Genomic DNA, 20069 nt, shown 5'->3' on the forward strand with positions numbered 1-20069 from the left:
GCTTTACATAGTTTGCAAAATGGTGGTATCTGAAAAAAGTGATGGATGGCTCTACTCTTTTTCAAATAGTTGGATATTTAAGAGTTCCCTCACAGTTTTTAGGTTATATTTTACAAATGCTTTTATGTTTTCTTATCACTGAGAGATCTTGTTCTGTATATGTAAAAAAAAAAAAAAAGAAAAGAAATTGTAAATCTGACATAGGCGATAAATACCTTGTGAAAAAATTCAGATATTATAGAAATAATCTAACAAGAATTTCCTGTGAGCTGGAAAAATGTGTCTGCATGCCATGGTTTAATGTGTTTACCTACGTTTTATATTCTAAGTAGTAGGTTACCGTTACATGAATCAGCATTAATAATTGTTTGTGAGAAATTAATTCAATGGTTAATTTGTATTTATTCATCTTGTTCCTTTGCCTTTGTAGGACATGAGAAAACATGTAATGATGACCCTCCTGGACACAGAGCAGTCATACGTGGAGTCTCTACGCACTCTTATTCAGGTGACAGTCTCAAACACTCCCTCATCTGCAGATATTTCTCACCTCATAAACAAGGATTGTTCTCACAAGCACATTATCTGTACACACATTTGGCAAAAACTAACAACCAGTTTGTAAACTCAGAGCACTGAGACAATGAATAACAAAGTAGGTAGAAAAGGTATTATGTAATCCACTTACTGTCATTCATCGGGCCAGGATTATCTGCTAACCTTATCACAACTCGCTGTCATCAGCAGTATCTGCCCCCACACACACACACACACACACACACACACACACACACACACTAACATAAACACACTCTCCTGTATATCCCACACCTGTCTGTGCTCTAATAACTAACCTTTACCCCAAATCTTCAGCAGTAGGATTCCTCTGTCCCTCTAGCACAGTTACACACACAGATTCACTTGTTAACTCGATCACCTGGTTGTGCAGCCTGTCACTGTCCGTTGTGCATGTGTGCGCAACCAGCCTGAAACGTGTGTGAGAATTGTTTTTTTTACATCCCACATGCACAGTGACTGCCCTCTTCTTGCTCATCTATTTCTGAGTTTGTGTGTGGCCACAAAGTGAATAATCCTCAGCTGTGTTCCCATGACGACACTGGGAAAAAGAAGCGTTACCACGGAGACTGCAGAGACGGTGCAGATCCTTGAGGGAGGGTGTCTGATGTGGTTCACTTTAGGCCGCACTGCAGCAGCGCTGGCCAGGGCTGAAATCTGACCCACTGGACTTTCTTTATTAGGGACTTTTTGGAAAACGTTTTGTGAATAACATGTTCATTTTGAATATTGTTCTTAGCCATGATTGGATCAGATGTCTGTCCTGACATGAGCTGTAACCAGGGGGTTTTATTTAAGCCTCTCCTCTTAAATTTAGTAAATTTTGATTTTAATGTTTTTTGGTAAAATTGGGTAGAAGGTTTGCACTTTCAAAAGATCCAATAGAATGTGTCAGACTTAGATCCATCATTTATATAACACCATTATAATGGTAGGTTGCAGATTGCTAAAAGGCTTTAAAGCTAATAACTGTTGCATTTTTTCAGCCTAACTTAGCTTGTACTTGCATTTTTATTGAGAAATAGAAAGATATCTGTATAAGACAGAATAGAACAGAGAAGTACAACTGTTGGTTCGAGAGGGAACTGAGAGACAATTGAGAGATAATGGCAGAGAGAAAGAACACAGTCTATCCTAGTGATGCAGAGGCAATAACCATATTCCACTGCCATTACATCCCGACTCCCATTTCTTCCCAGATTTCTAATTAGATAAACTTCATCATCTAACCAGTTGTCTAACCATATGTCAGCACTTCTTGGCCAGCCTGTAATATTGTCCAACATTTCTCTATGTTCCAAAGCTGTGGCATTTTATTGGCTTTTCTAGTTTTTTTCAGACATAAAAAAAACAAAACACCAGAGAGACCTGATCCAAAGGTTTAATAAACTCTTAGTTGTCTCCATGCCATATAATGACAAATCTTAGCTTATGAGGAGGACTGATACAACCACCTACCTCAGCACATGACGTTTGGATGGTGTTCAGTTAAAAATAAAAAATTGTCAAACTAAACAGCATTCTAGTGCACTAATATAATGTTGTATTTCACTATTTTAATTTGAGTTGTTTCAGGAGGACATCTGTTTAGCTGGATGCCCTATACCAACTACCTGCCAACCTTATTGCAGGAAGTGAATTTTAATGTCTTTCTAAAAACTGACTGAAACAAATTCTGTCTATTGGAGGTAAAGTATCGTCTATAGATAATGTAATGCCTGATGACATATAACTTTAGCTGCAGTCATGATTGTAGAAGGTGATGCGGCACAACTTAAAAACAAAAAATAAAACATGTAAACAGAGATTTGTGTAATAAAATGTTAGGTCCATGTTAAGGAGACAGATGATGGTATTTACATTACGATTCATAATTATGAATATTTAGAGGAAATTTCGCCAATATTAATTTCTATCATTATATGTTGCAGTCAAATTCAATATGTATTACTGTATGTATTAATTGTCATCTATGTTTCATCACACAAAAACAGGATGCATAGTGCTCAAATATAGTATTGGACTATAATTGAAGTGTTTGCATCTGCATTTGTTTAGTACTGTTTGCATCCTATATGAAGAAGGTTAGCAGATAGTGTGTGCAACAAATGGGTTAAAACGTTTAGTGAATTGCATGAATTTTGGTACATTTAAAATGCTGTCGAGAAGAAAAGTTAAAAGGAATCAAATTATGTTGAGCCAATCTTCACAGTCTGAGTTTTATAAACAGTTAAATTATCCATAATTATCCATTAGATGTATGTGATTCATAACATGATTCATTACAAGCTAGTTAAATGCAACACTTCTTTTTTTTTTCTCATTAAAATGCCTGGAAATTCCAGCAAAACGCAGAAATCATATGTTACACATAGTAAAAAAGTGCAAGCTGAATCTGTTCTGCATAGAAAAGAAGTTCAACCCTGTCTTTGTTTTACCCATCTTCATTTCAAATGGCGTAAACTGCAGATTGAATTAGTCATAAGCTGTCATAAGGCACAAGCAGCAGCTCCTGTTTCTGGGGCCTGGGGATCATATCCAGCTGAGTCCACTTAAACTAAACTCCCTAATTTCCAAATTTTTGCTGCAGTTCTCTGACAGTTCCCAATATTTGTCTCGCTTCAGCCATTAGAGTGTCTGACTCAAGCTCATTATGACTGTGCAATCACTAAAAGTGGGAGAGAAAAGAAGGCATATTAAAGGAGGTTCAAACATAGTTCAGGTTAGTTTAGTTGTGGAGAAGGGACTCTCAGTCGACAACTCAGACTCCGATTATTAGCAATCCAGACCACAAAAATCAGAACTACTGACAATGTGGCTGTTAAAGATTTTATTGCTTATCCTGACAACAAAGTGCAACCCAGTATGTAGTACAGTAAACCTTCCCAACAGTAATCAATTTGAGTCGGTAAAACCACATAATATTAATGTTGATTTTTAACGCTTCTCAACATTTAGTAAAATTCATAATGAGAGAAAAGGAGAGAAAAGACATGCATTAGTTTATATGTGGATGCGGGCTCCCCTGAATAATCCCCTAGTCTAAGAAACAACTGATTTAGCCCATTGATCTGTTAAAAGAGAATGAAAGCACCCTGTAGTTTATGCATAGCTCTACTGTGCTTTTAGGAAAACAAAACATATCTGCAACCTATGTCTTTACAAAAGATTTAACAGATATTTGGTATAACATAATTAATGGCGATAATGACAGAAGTACATGCAGTGTTTATTTGTGATCTTGCAGATGAGCTGATTTTCTACCTCTGAACCGAGTTAGTCTTTATTGCTGCCTCAGACCAGGAGAATTTTGGAGAATTTATCAACCTTCAGCTGTATGTTAGTCCCGTAATCAAGACTTTTCTCTTTAGTCATAAAACATCTGTCATCGAACAAACGTCCCATACATTGAGATACATTTCCACATTTTGTCATATTGCAGCCACAACATTCGATGTGTTTTGTTGGGGTTTTATATGATAGATCAACAAAAAGTACCATATAACTGAGGAGATACATGGTTTTCAAATGTTGCTACAAATACTAAATGGAAACATGTGACGTGCATTTATAGTCGGCCCCCTTTACTCTTAAATACCCTTAAATAAAATCCAATGCAACTTATTGATCATCTAATTATTAAATAAAATCCACCTGTGTGTAATTTAATCTCTGCATAAAAACAGTGGTTCCCTGGTGGCTCTATGGAATGGTCGAAAGAAGAAAGCCATGGTTGAAAGAAAGTATAGCAACAATCTATGATTGAATTCCCAAAAATGTGGCCAAAATCTGGCTATTTTGCCTCTAAGAGACTCATCTGATCTTTTTGTGGCTACCTGAATGCAAATCTTATTTCTTTTTTTTTTCTAGTCAGACCCAGGTCACTTTGATATGAGGTTCTGAATTGGATGCATGTCGGATCTTTTTCAAAGCCATTTTAGTCTAAACGGTCATGTTACGTTTGATCCTATGTTTACATTATTGCGTGTGACACACTTACAGTTTTGTGAGGACACGGAAGGAAGAGGCTAGATCAAATGTAAAAAAAAAATAAATAGGCAAGAACAAGCCTGGCAGACACATTGATGGAGATGGTCATAATGAAAGAGATCATTTTGTCTGTTTCGATTCCATAACAGCTTCAGAAATTAAAAACACACTCTGACATGTATGCTGACATATGTTCAATAAAAGTACAGACCTAATGCCATGATTGAAGATGGTGTAATTGGTTAAAAAATAAATATTATAAAAAAACAAGCTTTTCAAATTGCCAAAAACATTTTAAAACTTTCCTCCAATCCTCCTCATATTATCTAAATTCTTCAGTTATTCAGTTTTTCCTTTTCTTTTATCAGGGCTACATGCGTCCTTTAAAACAACCAGATGGCAGCTCTATTGTGGACCCTCTGCTGGTGGACGAGATGTTTTATCAGATCCCAGAGATCCTGGAGCACCATGAACAGTTCTTGGAGCAGGTTGCAGGCTGTGTCAGCCAGTGGCACGACAGGCAAACGGTTGGACACCTCCTCATCTATTCAGTAAGTTGGATTGTTAAGGTTAAGAAATGTAAGAAGCTAGGTACAAAGACACAGAAAAATAGCTGATACAACAATTTCCAGTATCACAGGTGAAATTTTACAAATGTCAACAAGTGAAAAATGTGAAGGATCAAGACTAACCTTTGGTTTTCACTAGTGCTAGGAGCCTTGCTACAAATCTGAGATGCACTGTGTAAATCTACACAATGAACTTATAGTATCTTTCAACATTTCTTGCTCCTCTGAGCAAGTAGTTCCCAAAGTTGGGGTTGGGACCCCGCTTGGGGTCACAAAGATGTGTGGGGTCTTGGGATGCTCTTGGGAAAAAAATCCTAAATACCAAAAATAGCAATCAGAAAGCATATGCATGTTTAAATGTTGTAAAAGAAAAAAAACAAGACTTGAATCAATAAAAGCAACATATTGGTCACTATATTGGCTGTTGCTCAACCGAGAGTGCACCAAATAATCAACGGTGGCGGAAACTTCCCGGTTTTCAGTTTGAATGATCTGACTCTTGATCAGAGTGTTATTGCGCCCTACTAGCATTACAAGTGGCCTGCTGATGTAGTTCAATGCAGTCCTTTCTTTACAAGAAGATTGATTTGCGCTGATTAATTATCAAGGACCTGTAAATGTGGTGCTATAGGACGATCCAAATGCAAGCTTCTCATGAAAAATGACTCACGGTTTAAAGGGCTGAGCAAAGCCTTGGCCCACATGATGCCACTTTCTGATTGGATGCAGGTTGATCACAAACAGTAGGGGTAAAAAGACCAGCATGAACTGTTCATTCTGTTGGACTCACAAAATACACATTCCTGCTGAAGATTAAAAAAAAAAAAAGAAAAAGTCACATTGAAGTGATTGCAGCCTGGAGTCCTTACAATTATGTTTAAATCTGAGTGCCTTTGTGTCCATGTCAGCTGTTAGTGAGGGAGGAGCTGCGTCCTGTTTGCAATGCAGCTTTGTGAGAAGAGGCATTAATAAAAATGATGTTTTAATAGTGATTAGTAACCTTTTTAGAGAGCCATTATGAAGTTTTTGTGTTTCTGTTGCCATATTTTGTATTTTATATAAAATGTGGCGGCAGACATTTTTTAAATATTATATTTTATTAAGTAGAAAAGAGGTTTAGATGGTGTCCACTATGTTACTATAAAATGATTTATTGTTGTCACTGATTGCAGCCTGACTAATACACCTGGGAAACACAGATTTTTCTTTTTTAAACAATTGATAAAGTGATCAACCACGGCTTGATTTTTACTTACATAAGTAACTTTTAAAGCCCAGTGCCACTTTTGCCTAAATCCCCTGTTGGCCTGTGCTGCTGGAATTCATTGTCCGAATCTTAACCCGGTTAGCTGCTGTATGTAGAATGTGGACTGACAGTGTGAGACTAAAACCCCTTCCTACCTCTTTCTATTTCGCTTAAGAGCTTGGGAAGCAGAAAGGATGCAAAGTGTGCACTCATTTAATCTGCAGATTCTTATCAACAATGCCCAGTTACATTTCTCCATTCATCCTGCCATTATACGAGGTCTGCCTGTTCCATACTTTGTGAGACACTTTTTTGTTTTTTGGGTGATGTGCAGAACCATTTTTCGTCCAATCATAGTGCGTGCAATGACATCCAAAGAGTTCTGCTTTGGCCCCATCTGACCGAAATACATGTCAACTGGGTTTTTCTGCAGCAGTGGAGTGCATTGTGACTGTGCATAGAGGTCATTAAGGTTGGGTGCATTGCTTATTGTTTTCATACGACAAACTGGACCTGCTTCTCCGGAGTTTTTTTTGTTGTTGTGCTTTTTGGCATTTAAAGAAATGCTTTGATTATTATTTTGATTCCTCGGTCAGAGATCTTACAGCACCTGGCCGTGGCTGGTTTACACTGAAATAATGTTCTTTCCACTTCTAGATTATGGCCCCACTGCTCTCACTGTAACATTGAGAAGTTTAGAAATGCAGCTTTAACCACTGTCATTAGTATGTTTTGCAACAGTAAGGCTTCTTTGATTTTACCAGTTGTACTACTCTGTGCCATACTTTAGGAACATATTCAAATGTATTTAAATTTTTTCCTATAATTATTCCTCGCGTCATTTCAATTATTTACCCATAACTTCATTTATGAACCAATTTCCTTTGACTTCTTTATATGTGTGGTGTGGGTTGTTGCCGACATCTGTTGTAAATTTTATGTCAGTGGCCCCATTAAATTTATTTAAAGTGAGAAAAACGTTGATACGTCCAATATATATTTTACCCACTGCATTTATGGAGGTTGAACTATATGTTATGCTAGTTTGAGTGATTTTCAGACATACTCTGGCCAGCTTGTTAAACCTAAAATACCACTATCTGTTGCAGTTCTCTTACAGAGAGCTTTGGGGATGTTTTACTTTTCTTACTATACTCCTGATTGTGTGCAGTGGCAAGACAAACTCGGGCTCAGCAGTTGTTTTAGACAAGTTTAGGGGAGAAGCTATTTTCTTGTTGAAGATCCACACAGAATGCAAATATTAGCTTAAAAACATTATTGTCCATGCATGTCAAAATGTCTCTTTGGCTTCACCCACTCAAATTACACACAACGTTTTTGGTCATCATCCTTCCTCGCACATTATCACATAAAATATAAAAAACAAACACTATTAAATTTTTGTGCAAAAAGATAAGGATAAAAACAATATAAACTGTATAGTTTAAGGGGACCTGTTGAAGGGGAACAAACAGGCAGTTGATGGGATCAAATGTAGTAACATCATTTAGCACAAAAGAGCTTTTATACACAATATGTTTCTAATTGCTGCTTTATTTCTCTAATTTTTCCTTGACAGTAATCATGCAAACTTTCTGTGCAATAGGTGGAAATGATCCTTAGTAATTCTCTTCCTAACATGAATAGTAGTTTTTTTTTGTCTTTCCAACATTGAGGTGCATTTCTCTTAGATATTTATCAGTTATATTTTACTCACTGAATTCCCACTGAATACAAGTTTTTCAATGTGAGACTGTGTTAATTCAATAAAAGCTGACTTTTACTAGGGATGCCAATAAATATGCAGGACACTGTAGATTCGTGTGTTGCCCTGTGATGGACTGGCGACCTGTCCAGGGTGTACCCAGCCTCCTGCCCATAGACTGCTGGAGATAGGCACCAGCTTCCCCGCGACCCACTATGGAATAAGCGGTAGAAAATGACTGACTGACTGTAGATGACTGACTGTAGATTTGTTTATTTAGAAAAGCTATTTAAAAAAAATAGTTTAACTTGGTTTCTAAAGACCTTGCTGTCTAAATTTATAGTGTTTAATATCTGTTATGAATATTTTGATCTTAGTGACTAGGACAAATGTAATATGCATACATCGGCTGTACCTCTGAAACAACTGTTTAAGGGATGAGAAGCTGGAACAGAGAGGGACTGCCAACATGTGGCAACATATCAGCACTTATTTTTCCAGTGGCCGCTCTGTGCCCCTTTTTAAAATTTCCCATGACCTAAGGATGGCTCTAAACCTAGATGTTAAACAAACACTGGTCCAAAAGGATCGACGTCAGTCTAAATGTTAGGTTAGATCTTTGAGAAAGGCAGTTAAGAAAAAAAAACTGAGCCAGCATGCAGGCAGATGTTTATTGTGTTATAGACGGATCTGAACGTTGTGCTGTAGATTTCTTTTTTCCTTTTTTAAGCCTTTGAGTAAAATGATAACCCACAGCCTTGATGAATTCAAATAAAATCAGCCTGTTGTTTACAGGTGTAATTCCAACACTGTACCTCAGTTGTTATTTCTTTTAATAGATTTTGTTTTAGACTTTTTGATGCAAAAATTGAGCTACATACAGAAACAGTTTCCACAGTACAGGTCCTTCTCAAAATATTAGCATATTGTGATAAAGTTCATTATTTTCCATAATGTCATGATGAAAATTTAACATTCATATATTTTAGATTCATTGCACACTAACTGAAATATTTCAGGTCTTTTATTGTCTTAATACGGATGATTGTGGCATACAGCTCATGAAAACCCAAAATTCCTATCTCACAAAATTAGCATATTTCATCCGACCAATAAAATAAAAGTGTTTTTAATACAAAAAACGTCAACCTTCAAATAATCATGTAAAGTTATGCACTCAATACTTGGTCGGGAATCCTTTGGCAGAAATGACTGCTTCAATGCGGCGTGGCATGGAGGCAATCAGCCTGTGGCACTGCTGAGGTCTTATGGAGGCCCAGGATGCTTCGATAGCGGCCTTTAGCTCATCCAGAGTGTTGGGTCTTGAGTCTCTCAACGTTCTCTTCACAATATCCCACAGATTCTCTATGGGGTTCAGGTCAGGAGAGTTGGCAGGCCAATTGAGCACAGTGATACCATGGTCAGTAAACCATTTACCAGTGGTTTTGGCACTGTGAGCAGGTGCTAGGTCGTGCTGAAAAATGAAATCTTCATCTCCATAAAGTTTTTCAGTAGATGGAAGCATGAAGTGCTCCAAAATCTCCTGATAGCTAGCTGCATTGACCCTGCCCTTGATAAAACACAGTGGACCAACACCAGCAGCTGACACGGCACCCCAGACCATCACTGACTGTGGGTACTTGATACTGGACTTCTGGCATTTTGGTATTTCCTTTTCCCCAGTCTTCCTCCAGACTCTGGCACCTTGATTTCCGAATGACATGCAGAATTTGCTTTCATCCGAAAAAAGTACTTTGGACCACTGAGCAACAGTCCAGTGCTGCTTCTCTGTAGCCCAGGTCAGGCGCTTCTGCCGCTGTTTCTGGTTCAAAAGTGGCTTGACCTGGGGAATGCGGCACCTGTAGCCCATTTCCTGCACACGCCTGTGCACGGTGGCTCTGGATGTTTCTACTCCAGACTCAGTCCACTGCTTCCGCAGGTCCCCCAAGGTCTGGAATCGGCCCTTCTCCACAATCTTCCTCAGGGTCCTGTCACCTCTTCTTGTTGTGCAGCGTTTTCTGCCACACTTTTTCCTTCCCACAGACTTCCCACTGAGGTGCCTTGATACAGCAGTCTGGGAACAGCCTATTCGTTCAGAAATTTCTTTCTGTGTCTTACCCTCTTGCTTGAGGGTGTCAATAGTGGCCTTCTGGACAGCAGTCAGGTCAGCAGTCTTACCCATGATTGGGGTTTTGAGTGATGAACCAGGCTGGGAGTTTTAAAGGCCTCAGGAATCTTTTGCAGGTGTTTAGAGTTAACTCGTTGATTCAGATGATTAGGTTCATAGCTCGTTTAGAGACCCTTTTAATGATATGCTAATTTTGTGAGATAGGAATTTTGGGTTTTCATGAGCTGTATGCCAAAATCATCCGTATTAAGACAATAAAAGACCTGAAATATTTCAGTTAGTGTGCAATGAATCTAAAATATATGAATGTTAAATTTTCATCATGACATTATGGAAAATAATGAACTTTATCACAATATGCTAATATTTTGAGAAGGACCTGTAGGTGGTTAGCGGTGGTATTTCTCCCTGTCCAGCATGAGCTGTTGCATCACTCTTCCCAGTATGCACCGCCCTCCCCCGACTATCTAAACGGCAGCAGCTGCATTGTGCTGCAGGCCTCGTTGGCGCAGTAGGCAGCGCGTCAGTCTCATAATCTGAAGGTCGTGAGTTCGAGCCTCACACGGGGCAGAGCTTTTTTTTCTCCCCCAGTTATTTCGAATAGCACAACAGTCATTTTTATGTTGTTGGTTTCATCTTTGTCATTCTGTTAGAAGCAGACTTGTCTCATCTCATAGTCCTTTATGAAATCTCAATACATAGTGTGACAGAGTAATCCTTTAGTTGATTCTGACTGTTAATTACAATATGAATCCTTAGAAATATTGACACATATTGTGTTTTAATGTGTTTAAGTAATCTAAATTCCCTTTCAGACCTGGATTCGCTGTGATAGCTAATAGATTAGCGAGCACAGTGGTATTTTATTAATGATTTAAATACTTTGATGACATCAAAATGAACCCTAATTTGGAAAGAGGTATTGTTTTATTCAGAATCAAAGTGACAAATGCGATAAAATTTGGGTTCATTTCCCTAAATATTTTTCAAATTATGACTTAGGGATACACTTGCAGCACTATTATTTAGTTTGGGTTTAACTTCTCCATCCTCCACCTGTATCACTCAACACAATGTGACTTCTCGTCTTTTTGCCTTATCGTTCACCATTTCTATTATGATTCTGCACAGGGGAATTATGCCGAGAACTGTTCTATAATTTGTAATGTTACAAGCTTCAATGTATTTTATTGGGAATTTCTGGGATAGACCAACACACACACACACACACACACACACAATAGTGCAGAAATGTGAAGACGGAAGAAAATATTATGACTTCAAATATTTTTTTTTTTGACAAAATCACCTTGAAAATGTATTCTCACTGTAGCTTTAATTGCAAAACTATATTGCATAGAGTTTATGCAAGAAAAAATAAGGAATAAATGAATGAATCAGAATTTTTAACAATCAAATTTGTAGTGGAAGTAACTCCTAAATGAAACCCTAAAGCAGCAAAAAAAAAAAAACATTTTACTTTCCCTATTATACAATTTAAAACTGAAAATTATTCAGGAGTAGAAATAGCATTTTCAAAAGCTAGAACTTGCATATTAACAAGATAAAAGCCCACAGCTCAAACACGTTTTGAATCTGAAAGTTAGTGCTTAAAGAGATTTCTTTTCTTTTTTTACCGTATTAAGGGTGCAAACATCAGGGGGATTAAAAAGTTGAACACAATTGTGTTATCAACTCTCTGGCAGCACACAGTTTAATCTTCCTGTTAACGTTTAGACAAGTGGACACTCTTAATTAAAGCTAAGTAAAGATCAGAGTGAACTATATTTAGAAGAAAAAATCTGCTGGAAAAGAACTTTTTACCTCGTGTGTCCTCCACAACTCAGGCTTTTGTTTTGACGTTGCCTGTGAGTTCTCAATGTCTGAGAATGGCCAAAGTAAAGAAGGGAGGGCAGTGAGCATGAAGGCTGGGAACAGAGAAAGCAGAAAATCTGAGATAATTAGGAAAAGGTCAACTCATATTTGATCGGATGACAGAAATCTGTTTACTCTGTAATCATGTTAAATAACAGCCACCCCCCACCCTCCCGTTCTGTTTGGATCCGTGCTACAAGTTCAGCTCTCTCTGTCTCCCTGTTGGTCTTCTACCCTCTGAGGCAAAATCAAGTCAGGCTGAGTCATCTGGGTTTATGTCTGTGATTGATGGAGGCAGAAAATACAAGGTAAATAGACAAAAGGATTTGTTTTTTATTTTTCTCAGAAGCCTGGCACATTTGGCCTTGTGAGAATGTGGCATATGTCAGATGTTGTTTATTTGCTCTAGTTAGTGTTCTTGGAACTGGTTGGAAGTCTTTTTTTTTTTATTAGCATAAAGGGAAATTAAAATAATCTTTACATTTTTTAGTAATAATAAAAAACAGCTTTAACGCTTCTTATACCAGTTTTTCTGATGATGCAATGACAAGCCACAAACAGCTACATTTCAGGTGCAATATTTGGAATTTTCTTTTGGTTTACAAAATATTTACCCTAATTTTCTTATAGTTTGAGATCTTGAGATCAATGTGTTTTGTTCTTGAAAAAATAGAATGTTAACCTGTTGTTTGTGGCTTTATAATTGCATTTTGAATATGATTTATATATTTTGAAGCAAGGCATATTGTTTTTTAATTTTTTTAACCAATTTACCTCATGAATATTCATTTTCTAATTGCAAATATATAATCACTATTGGTGCTTTTTCTGTGTGTGTGTTTTTAAACACCCTTTGGTCCACAGGAACTCATATCAGATTTATGTTACCTCATAGTAGATAAAGCTGTTCTCAGTATGTCATCAGGGATCTTTCTCTTCCTGTAGTTCTCCAAAGATGCTCTCGCTGATATGTATTCAGCGTACATCGACAACTTCCTCAACGCTAAAGACGCCGTGAGGATCGCCAAGGAGGCAAAACCAGCGTTTCACAAGTTTCTGGAGGTGACTGTTTGACCAAGTTTCTGGTGGTTCTTTTGTGTGTTTCACCAACTGCTCTTGTTTGTGTAATTGCTGGGTAAATTAACACAAGGTTTATATTCTCTGCTTAGCTTTTTTAAGTCAAACCTCTCATCTGAAGCATGCTTTAATGATAAATGTTTTTTGCAGATACGTTAACAAGATACACTGCTCAACAAAAATTAAAGGAACATTTTGAAAACACAATTAGATCTCTATGGGAAAAAAAACCCATCATACTGGATAATCTATACTGACATGGAATGGGTAATGTGTTGAGAACAAAAGAATGACAGATAATTTCATGAAAGTTAAAATTATCAACCCACAGAGAACTTAATCCAAAGTCACGAAGAAGTTTAAACTGAAAACTAAATTGCTGAGAACTTAAAATGGTACTCTGTAGTTTGTATGGCTCCCAGTTGGTTGTATGCATCCCTGACAACATTGGGGCATGTTTCTAAAGAGATTGATGGATGGTGTCCTGGGTTATATCCTCCCAGATCCTGATTAGGACATCACTGAGCTCCTGGACAGTTGAAGGTGCAACCTGGTGGCGTCAGATGGACCTAAAGATGATGTCCCAAAGATGTTCTATTGGCTTTATGTCAGGGGAACATGGAGGCCTGTCAGTTCCTTCATCCTCCAGGAACTGCTTACATACTCATGAAGCCATACCACATGAAGCTGGGGATTATCATTGTTGTCTCATTGTTTTCCCCTTAGTGCACTTGTTGTTTTCATTAACACCAAAACAGCTGACACTGATCAACAACCCCCTTTACTACTGAACTGACCAGAGAGATACTCCAGAAGTTTAACTGACTAGATATTATACTGATTATAAAACGTTCCTTTGATTTTTCTGAGCAATGTGTTTTACCTTGTCTAGCGTTGACTCAGCACTGCTGTCAATTGTTTTGACAATAGAACCAGTTCGCCATCTTGTGGTGAACTTCTGAACTTCACCAAGGATCCGACCTTTTAGTAATTATATGTCACCTGCAATAGAAAACCATCAGAGGATCTGAGTTTGCAGTCAGGCCATTGTTCTCACATGGGAGTTAATCTGGTAGCTACTCAGAGGTAGGGCCCTTCCTAACAACAAATTTTACTATCAAAAACTAGTTCTAGGTCGTTCTCCCGTTTTGCACCATTAAACAATCCATTCACCCATATAGCCACTTAAATTATTGCAGGCCAGTTTTTTTTTCTTTGTGGTTAAGGATTTCCAAGTTAATTATTGTAACTAATTATTTAAAAATTCAAAAATTCACACATGATGAAAACCAAACCTAAAACCATTTATTCATTCATTCGTCCATTCATTCAATAGGCAAGCCCTGCCAATAAATCTTTATTTTTATAATCCTACAGACCAGAAAAGGCCATTTATTTACACAATTACTGTCATTTATTTTACAGCTTAGTGTCTGTCACATGTAGACTGACAGACCTTTACCTCGAGTGCTGGATTTTTAGCAACCGCTGTGCAATCATTTTAGCAACAAGGATGGTTCAGGAAATAGTCGCAATGTAAACAGCTGTCTCATACAAAAGTGACAGGGTGTAAAAAATTATTTAAATGGATTCCCCTGAGCTGCCATTAAAGTTTTGATTTAAGCTTTTTAGTCTTAAATGGTCCTGCTTTCATTACAGGTTAACTAAACTCCCCTATCAGTCAATCAATTGAACAATTATTCAATCAAACTTTGTTTGCGGTGCAGTTTTCAGACAGACAAGTGCTTTACAGATGCTACAAAGGTTAAAAGCCCATATAAAAACACATTAGTAATGTTTACTTGTTAAACTAAGTAAGCAAAATGAACTGAGATGACTCTGATGGCTGTTTACTGCAGGTAGGACACTGAACTCACATAATTACCCCAAACAACCCCAATAAAATCTTTTAAAGCAGACCAGTCCTCCTTTCAAATATATTTTCAATGTTCTTTATTGTGTCTGTGTGTCGTTCATCTCTCTCCCTCCGATCCAAAAGCAAAACATGCGTGAGAACAAGGAGAAGCAGGCTCTGGGTGATCTAATGATCAAACCGGTGCAGAGGATTCCTCGATATGAGCTGCTAGTTAAGGTGACTTCTTCAAAGCACGTTTGTTTTTTCTTCTTCGTTGTACAGCTAGAGGTGAACGTTTAGCTACACTAGGGTAGAATGAAGAGAGGTTCACGTATCTGATGCTTGTTTAAGGACCTGTTGAAACACACACCGGAGGATCATCCAGATCACTCGTTTTTGCTGGACGCTCAGAGGGACATCAAGCGACTGGCGGAGAAAATCAACAAGGGGCGCCGCTCCGCTGAGGAGGCAGAGAGGGAGGCCAGGGTTATCCAGGAGATTGAGGCACACATAGAGGGAGTTGAACATGTAAGACGCTTTAGTCACTTGAAGTTAAATATGATTAGAATCCCTTTTTTGCGACTGTGTTGCCGTGTATGCGATTACAAACATAGACTAGTACTGGTTTGATATAGCTGATTTTAAGAGAGTGTTTCTTTTAGTGGAGTGGATTTCTAACTTATAACTCGGTATCATGTATTGATATTGCATAAATTAATTACTGTATGTTGTTTGTGTCAGATTCTGAATCCACAGAGGAAGTTCTTGAGACAGGAAATAGTCATGGAGGCGGTAAGAAGCATATGTGAAATCAGTCACAGCATTACAAATAATGAAAGCAAAACTCTTTTCTAAGCAGTCTTCGAGTTATAATTAATTCAATAACATCAAACAAACACTATGCAAGGTATGTCCAATCTGGTATGGTCCAGATTATCTGAGCTTCTCCTGTCTTTCTGTAGAAGACTGTAGGGGGTAAGAAAGACCGATCCCTCTTCCTCTTCAGCGATCTGATCATCTGCACCACTCTCAAGAGGAAGTCTGGCTCATTAAGGCGCAGCTCCATGAGCTTGTATGCAACCAACCATGTACACCATCAGAGCACTGCCCCCTGGTGTTGAAAGAAATTATTTAACTTCTCTGTGTTGCTCTCATTTCCCCTTGCAGATACTCTGCTGCAAGTGTGATTGACACCTCTAGTAAATACAAGTTTTTGTGGAAACTTCCTCTAGAGGATGTGGAGGTGGTAAAAAGTAAGACTTTTGTTTTTATTTATATCATTACATTAAGTTGCTGCATGTATGATGAGGAAATGTATACCACATGAATATTGCTCATGTCTTGAAATTTAAACTTTATTTTTACCTACCTAAGCTTTTTGACTCTTTCTTCTCCTCTCCCAAAGGTTCTTCTCAGGCAACCAACAAAGAGAGCATCCAGAAGATGATTGCCCGGTTGGATGAGGATCTCAGCACTTTGGGTCAGATCAGCAAACTATCAGAAACCCTCAGCTTTCCACATCAGGTACTGTCCACGAACACATGTGGGTACGCAGAGTCTGCACGTTGTCTTGAAAAGTGTGGAATTTGCTTTTAGTTATTTTTCAGCTCTGGAAATAAAAGTTGAGAATCTAAAAACATCAGTTTTATTTTCTTTTGCTTTTTCTTAAAGAAAAAATGAATCTTAAAGGGCTTTTTGCGTGCTGTTGTTGAATAGGCTATTTTTGTAAGCAAAGGGGTACAAATGCACAACTGAATAATTGTAATAATTATGGTCATTATTGTGATTATTTTGTCAGCTTTTATAAGAATAAGGAGAAAATAATCAATACATAATACATACAAAATGCAGAATTTCTTAAAAACTGCTCATACATGCTGAGCGCTTTTTAGATTCTCCAGATAGAAAACGTGGATATTAATAGCTTTAGTCATAGTTTTAATTAATTTCATAAATATCTTCATACAGATAAACCATTTCCTTTTTTTTTTTAATAAACCTGTTAACCTCAGCTTATTATTGTTCCAAGGCATGAGTAATTGTGGTGTTGTATTTAAGAAGATCACATATAAGACCATAAACTCATTAAAAAAAATTAGAGATAGTATGAATAAACATTCTTAGCTGTTGTGTTTTTTGCATTAAAAGTTGCATGTAAAAAATGGCTGAAATATATTTGAAATGTGAGTCTGGAATTCATCTAAAGCAAAGATGAATGTTTCAACATTACTAGTTTCTTCTAACAGGAGCTGCACAGTCATCATAGTATCAATGTTTGCAGTCTCAGTCGATTCCCTGGATGCATTTTTTTGTAGTATATTTGAGATACCATGCATTCACCCTCTTCATGCAGCTAACATATTTGGCCAGCTGGATGGTCTCTAACTGCCCTTGATGTCCACACCTGATGGACATTCTTACGTGTGTGACCCAAAATTGGTGTTTTCTGTAGTTTATTAATTTTAATCTTTAACTTTTTTAACTACAGTCATCTTCTTCCATCTTTTCATTTGCTTGTTTCAGTCCCTAGATGAGGTCATAAAAGATCTGATGGCATCAGTGCACAAAGAGCTCTCAGAAAAGCAGTCTTTGGCCTTCAGCATGACTTTCCTGCCCACAAAACTAGAGTTCACCACGGCCTCCGCTGAGAGCACTTTTGTCTTTGAGTTCAGCTCGCCTGACGCTTGCTCAAGTTTCGAGCAGGCCTTTGAGGATGCCAAGAAGAAGTTGGGTCAGTGAGGAAAACGTATAATGTGACATAAAAAGCCATCCTGACAGAAACAAGTTAAAGGGGATGTGATTGTTCCAGTTAACGTGTATGCATACCTATATTTAGAAGCCTTTTTTCCTTTGAGTTTTATAAAGTCTAATAAAAATAGTTTCTTGTATTTCATGGTTTAAATGAATCAGACTAGCCTAGATCTACTAGCATCAAAAAAACCTTCCTGATTATTTTTTATGTGCTTTTAGCTATGAACAAGGACCAGTGGGACCCAGAATTCCTAAAGGCCATCCCTATTATGAAGACCCGCAGTGGGATGCAGGTGAGCTTCTTTTTTACACTTAAATCAGACTACTGGTGTGTTTGTCCATGGTTGGATTTTCCAAATTTTGTTTATCCTTAATGGTCAAATAATAAAAAAACACTTCATACATATCAAAATCATATTAACAGTTATATAAAAATATTTTTTCTGTCTTGTTTGTCTCCAGTTTTCATGTGCCTCGCCCAGCCACAGCTGTCCTGACAGTGGCTGTGAAGTTTGGGTGTGTAACAGTGATGGATATGTGGGACAGGTGAGAAGACGTAGAAAATGCTTATTTTACAATACTTCAGGATTTTGCGGCCAATTTGAGTGACGTGATGTCTTCACTCCAGGTTTGCTTGTTAAATATCAGAGATGAGCCCACGGTGGAGGCATGCATCGCTGTCTGCTCAGCCAGGATCATTTGTATTGCTGCAGTTCCAGGACTCAAGGGAAGGTTGGTGTGCTCACACAACTACTAACACCGAAAGGAACCTTGAAACAGTTAGTTGTTTCTCCTTGCAGTCTTATACAATGGATTAAAATGTTTTATTATGTCCAATTTGTTTTCAAAACTTCAATTTACCTAAATGCAGGTGGGTGATTACCCTACAGGCAAAAAAAATACATCATCTATCAATGATTAAATCTGACACTGAACATGTTGGAAAGATCCACCTTTTAATCTGAGTGCATTTATTCAGCAAGGAAGAACATCCCATGTTTAGAATTAAATGTTTTTTAACAAACCACCTCACACAGTGAGCAGGATGTAAGGGAGGTAAAAGCTTACTGTTACAGACCTGCAGCAATGAGAGAAGCCTTAGGGACTCTGCAACAACCATTAGATCTACATTAGATCTATTATCTTCATGCTAACCACAATGGGTCCTGTCATCGCTATCAGAAACATTTGGTGTTTGCGATTGAGGCATTTTAAAAAGAGGATCCATTAAGATCCATTAATCATAGAAGTTACATTAGTGAATTATGATTTCTGTCCTAATCTTTACATGTTAGGTCGGCCTAACCCATGGATCACATTGTAAGACCGCTATCCAGCTAGGAATAGACAAGTAAACTTAATGTGAAATATGTAATAATGAGAGAGAGGAAACATGCAGAAGGTCCAGCATTCTTAGATTGACTACAGAGCGAGATAAAGTTGCAGCATTTAAAAGAATCTTGTACAAATTGATAAATGAGACTGAAAAACATGAGATGCGGGGTCCATTTTTGAGATCATATTCTCTTGAGAGTAACTGAAATGTTCATGTTCACTTTAATCAATTTGATTTGCTCATTACTGATTGACACAATGATGAGAACAGAGGTGGTCTTGCTTGTTTACTGGAAATGTATCTATGGACATGTAATCTCACAAGGGACTTTGAATGGACAATGGGTGGCAATGTCGTATTATGGCCAATATGTATTAGCTGTCATGGACTGATGTTTTGCTATTACATTTGATATTTTCAGCTCAGCTTATAAGATTTAACATTTTAATTGTGACCTGTTAGAGTGGGATGCTCTGCCTTTTCTACCACCCTCTTATAATTGGTGTAAATGTTAAAAAGTTCAGAACTAAATAAAGTTTGGTACATACAAAATATATGGCTTTAACTGGAGACATGTTCTACAGTTAGAGGGCACTAAGATTGAGCTTTTTGGCAATAAACACTCCAGGTGGACCTGGTGTAAAACAAGAAATAAATATAATAAAAAGGGTCTAATTTCCACTGTTAAGTATGGTAGAGTGTATGTTATGCTGTGGGCCAGATTCTCTTTTTCAAAGCTGCTGGGAAATGTGGTAAATGTCTATGGCATTCTGAAATCTTTGAAATACCAGGACATTTAAATAAAAAAAATTGGATTAACTCTAAATTGAAAATGGGTCATAATTGGGTATTTTAACAGGACAATTATAAAAAATATCAAATTAAGGCAGAAATTCAAAAACAAAATCAACCTTTTTCTTTCACCTAAGCTCACAGGGTAAAATCCCATTGTAAACCTGTG

The 20069-nt window shown here is 37.5% G+C and overlaps 1 protein-coding gene and 1 non-coding gene across 2 annotated transcripts in view; both read left to right on the forward strand.

The window, feature by feature from the left end:
- LOC124883882 (rho guanine nucleotide exchange factor 17-like) overlaps positions 1 to 20069 on the forward strand; it is an 82113-nt gene that overhangs the window by 54368 nt on the left and 7676 nt on the right. The window contains exons 2-14 of the mRNA XM_047391323.1: positions 431 to 508; positions 4935 to 5117; positions 13035 to 13151; positions 15166 to 15258; positions 15373 to 15549; positions 15763 to 15813; positions 15984 to 16093; positions 16189 to 16274; positions 16427 to 16545; positions 17545 to 17752; positions 17992 to 18065; positions 18235 to 18318; positions 18401 to 18504. Coding sequence (XP_047247279.1) covers positions 431 to 508; positions 4935 to 5117; positions 13035 to 13151; positions 15166 to 15258; positions 15373 to 15549; positions 15763 to 15813; positions 15984 to 16093; positions 16189 to 16274; positions 16427 to 16545; positions 17545 to 17752; positions 17992 to 18065; positions 18235 to 18318; positions 18401 to 18504 — 1484 coding nt within the window. The remainder of the gene's footprint in view (positions 1 to 430; positions 509 to 4934; positions 5118 to 13034; positions 13152 to 15165; positions 15259 to 15372; positions 15550 to 15762; positions 15814 to 15983; positions 16094 to 16188; positions 16275 to 16426; positions 16546 to 17544; positions 17753 to 17991; positions 18066 to 18234; positions 18319 to 18400; positions 18505 to 20069) is intronic.
- Positions 10712 to 10784, forward strand: trnam-cau. Its single transcript has one exon. It is a non-coding gene; the product is annotated as a tRNA-Met (tRNA).

The sequence above is a fragment of the Girardinichthys multiradiatus genome, chromosome 18, assembly GCF_021462225.1.
Source record: "Girardinichthys multiradiatus isolate DD_20200921_A chromosome 18, DD_fGirMul_XY1, whole genome shotgun sequence".
In the NCBI taxonomy this organism is placed as follows: Eukaryota; Metazoa; Chordata; class Actinopteri; order Cyprinodontiformes; family Goodeidae; genus Girardinichthys; species Girardinichthys multiradiatus.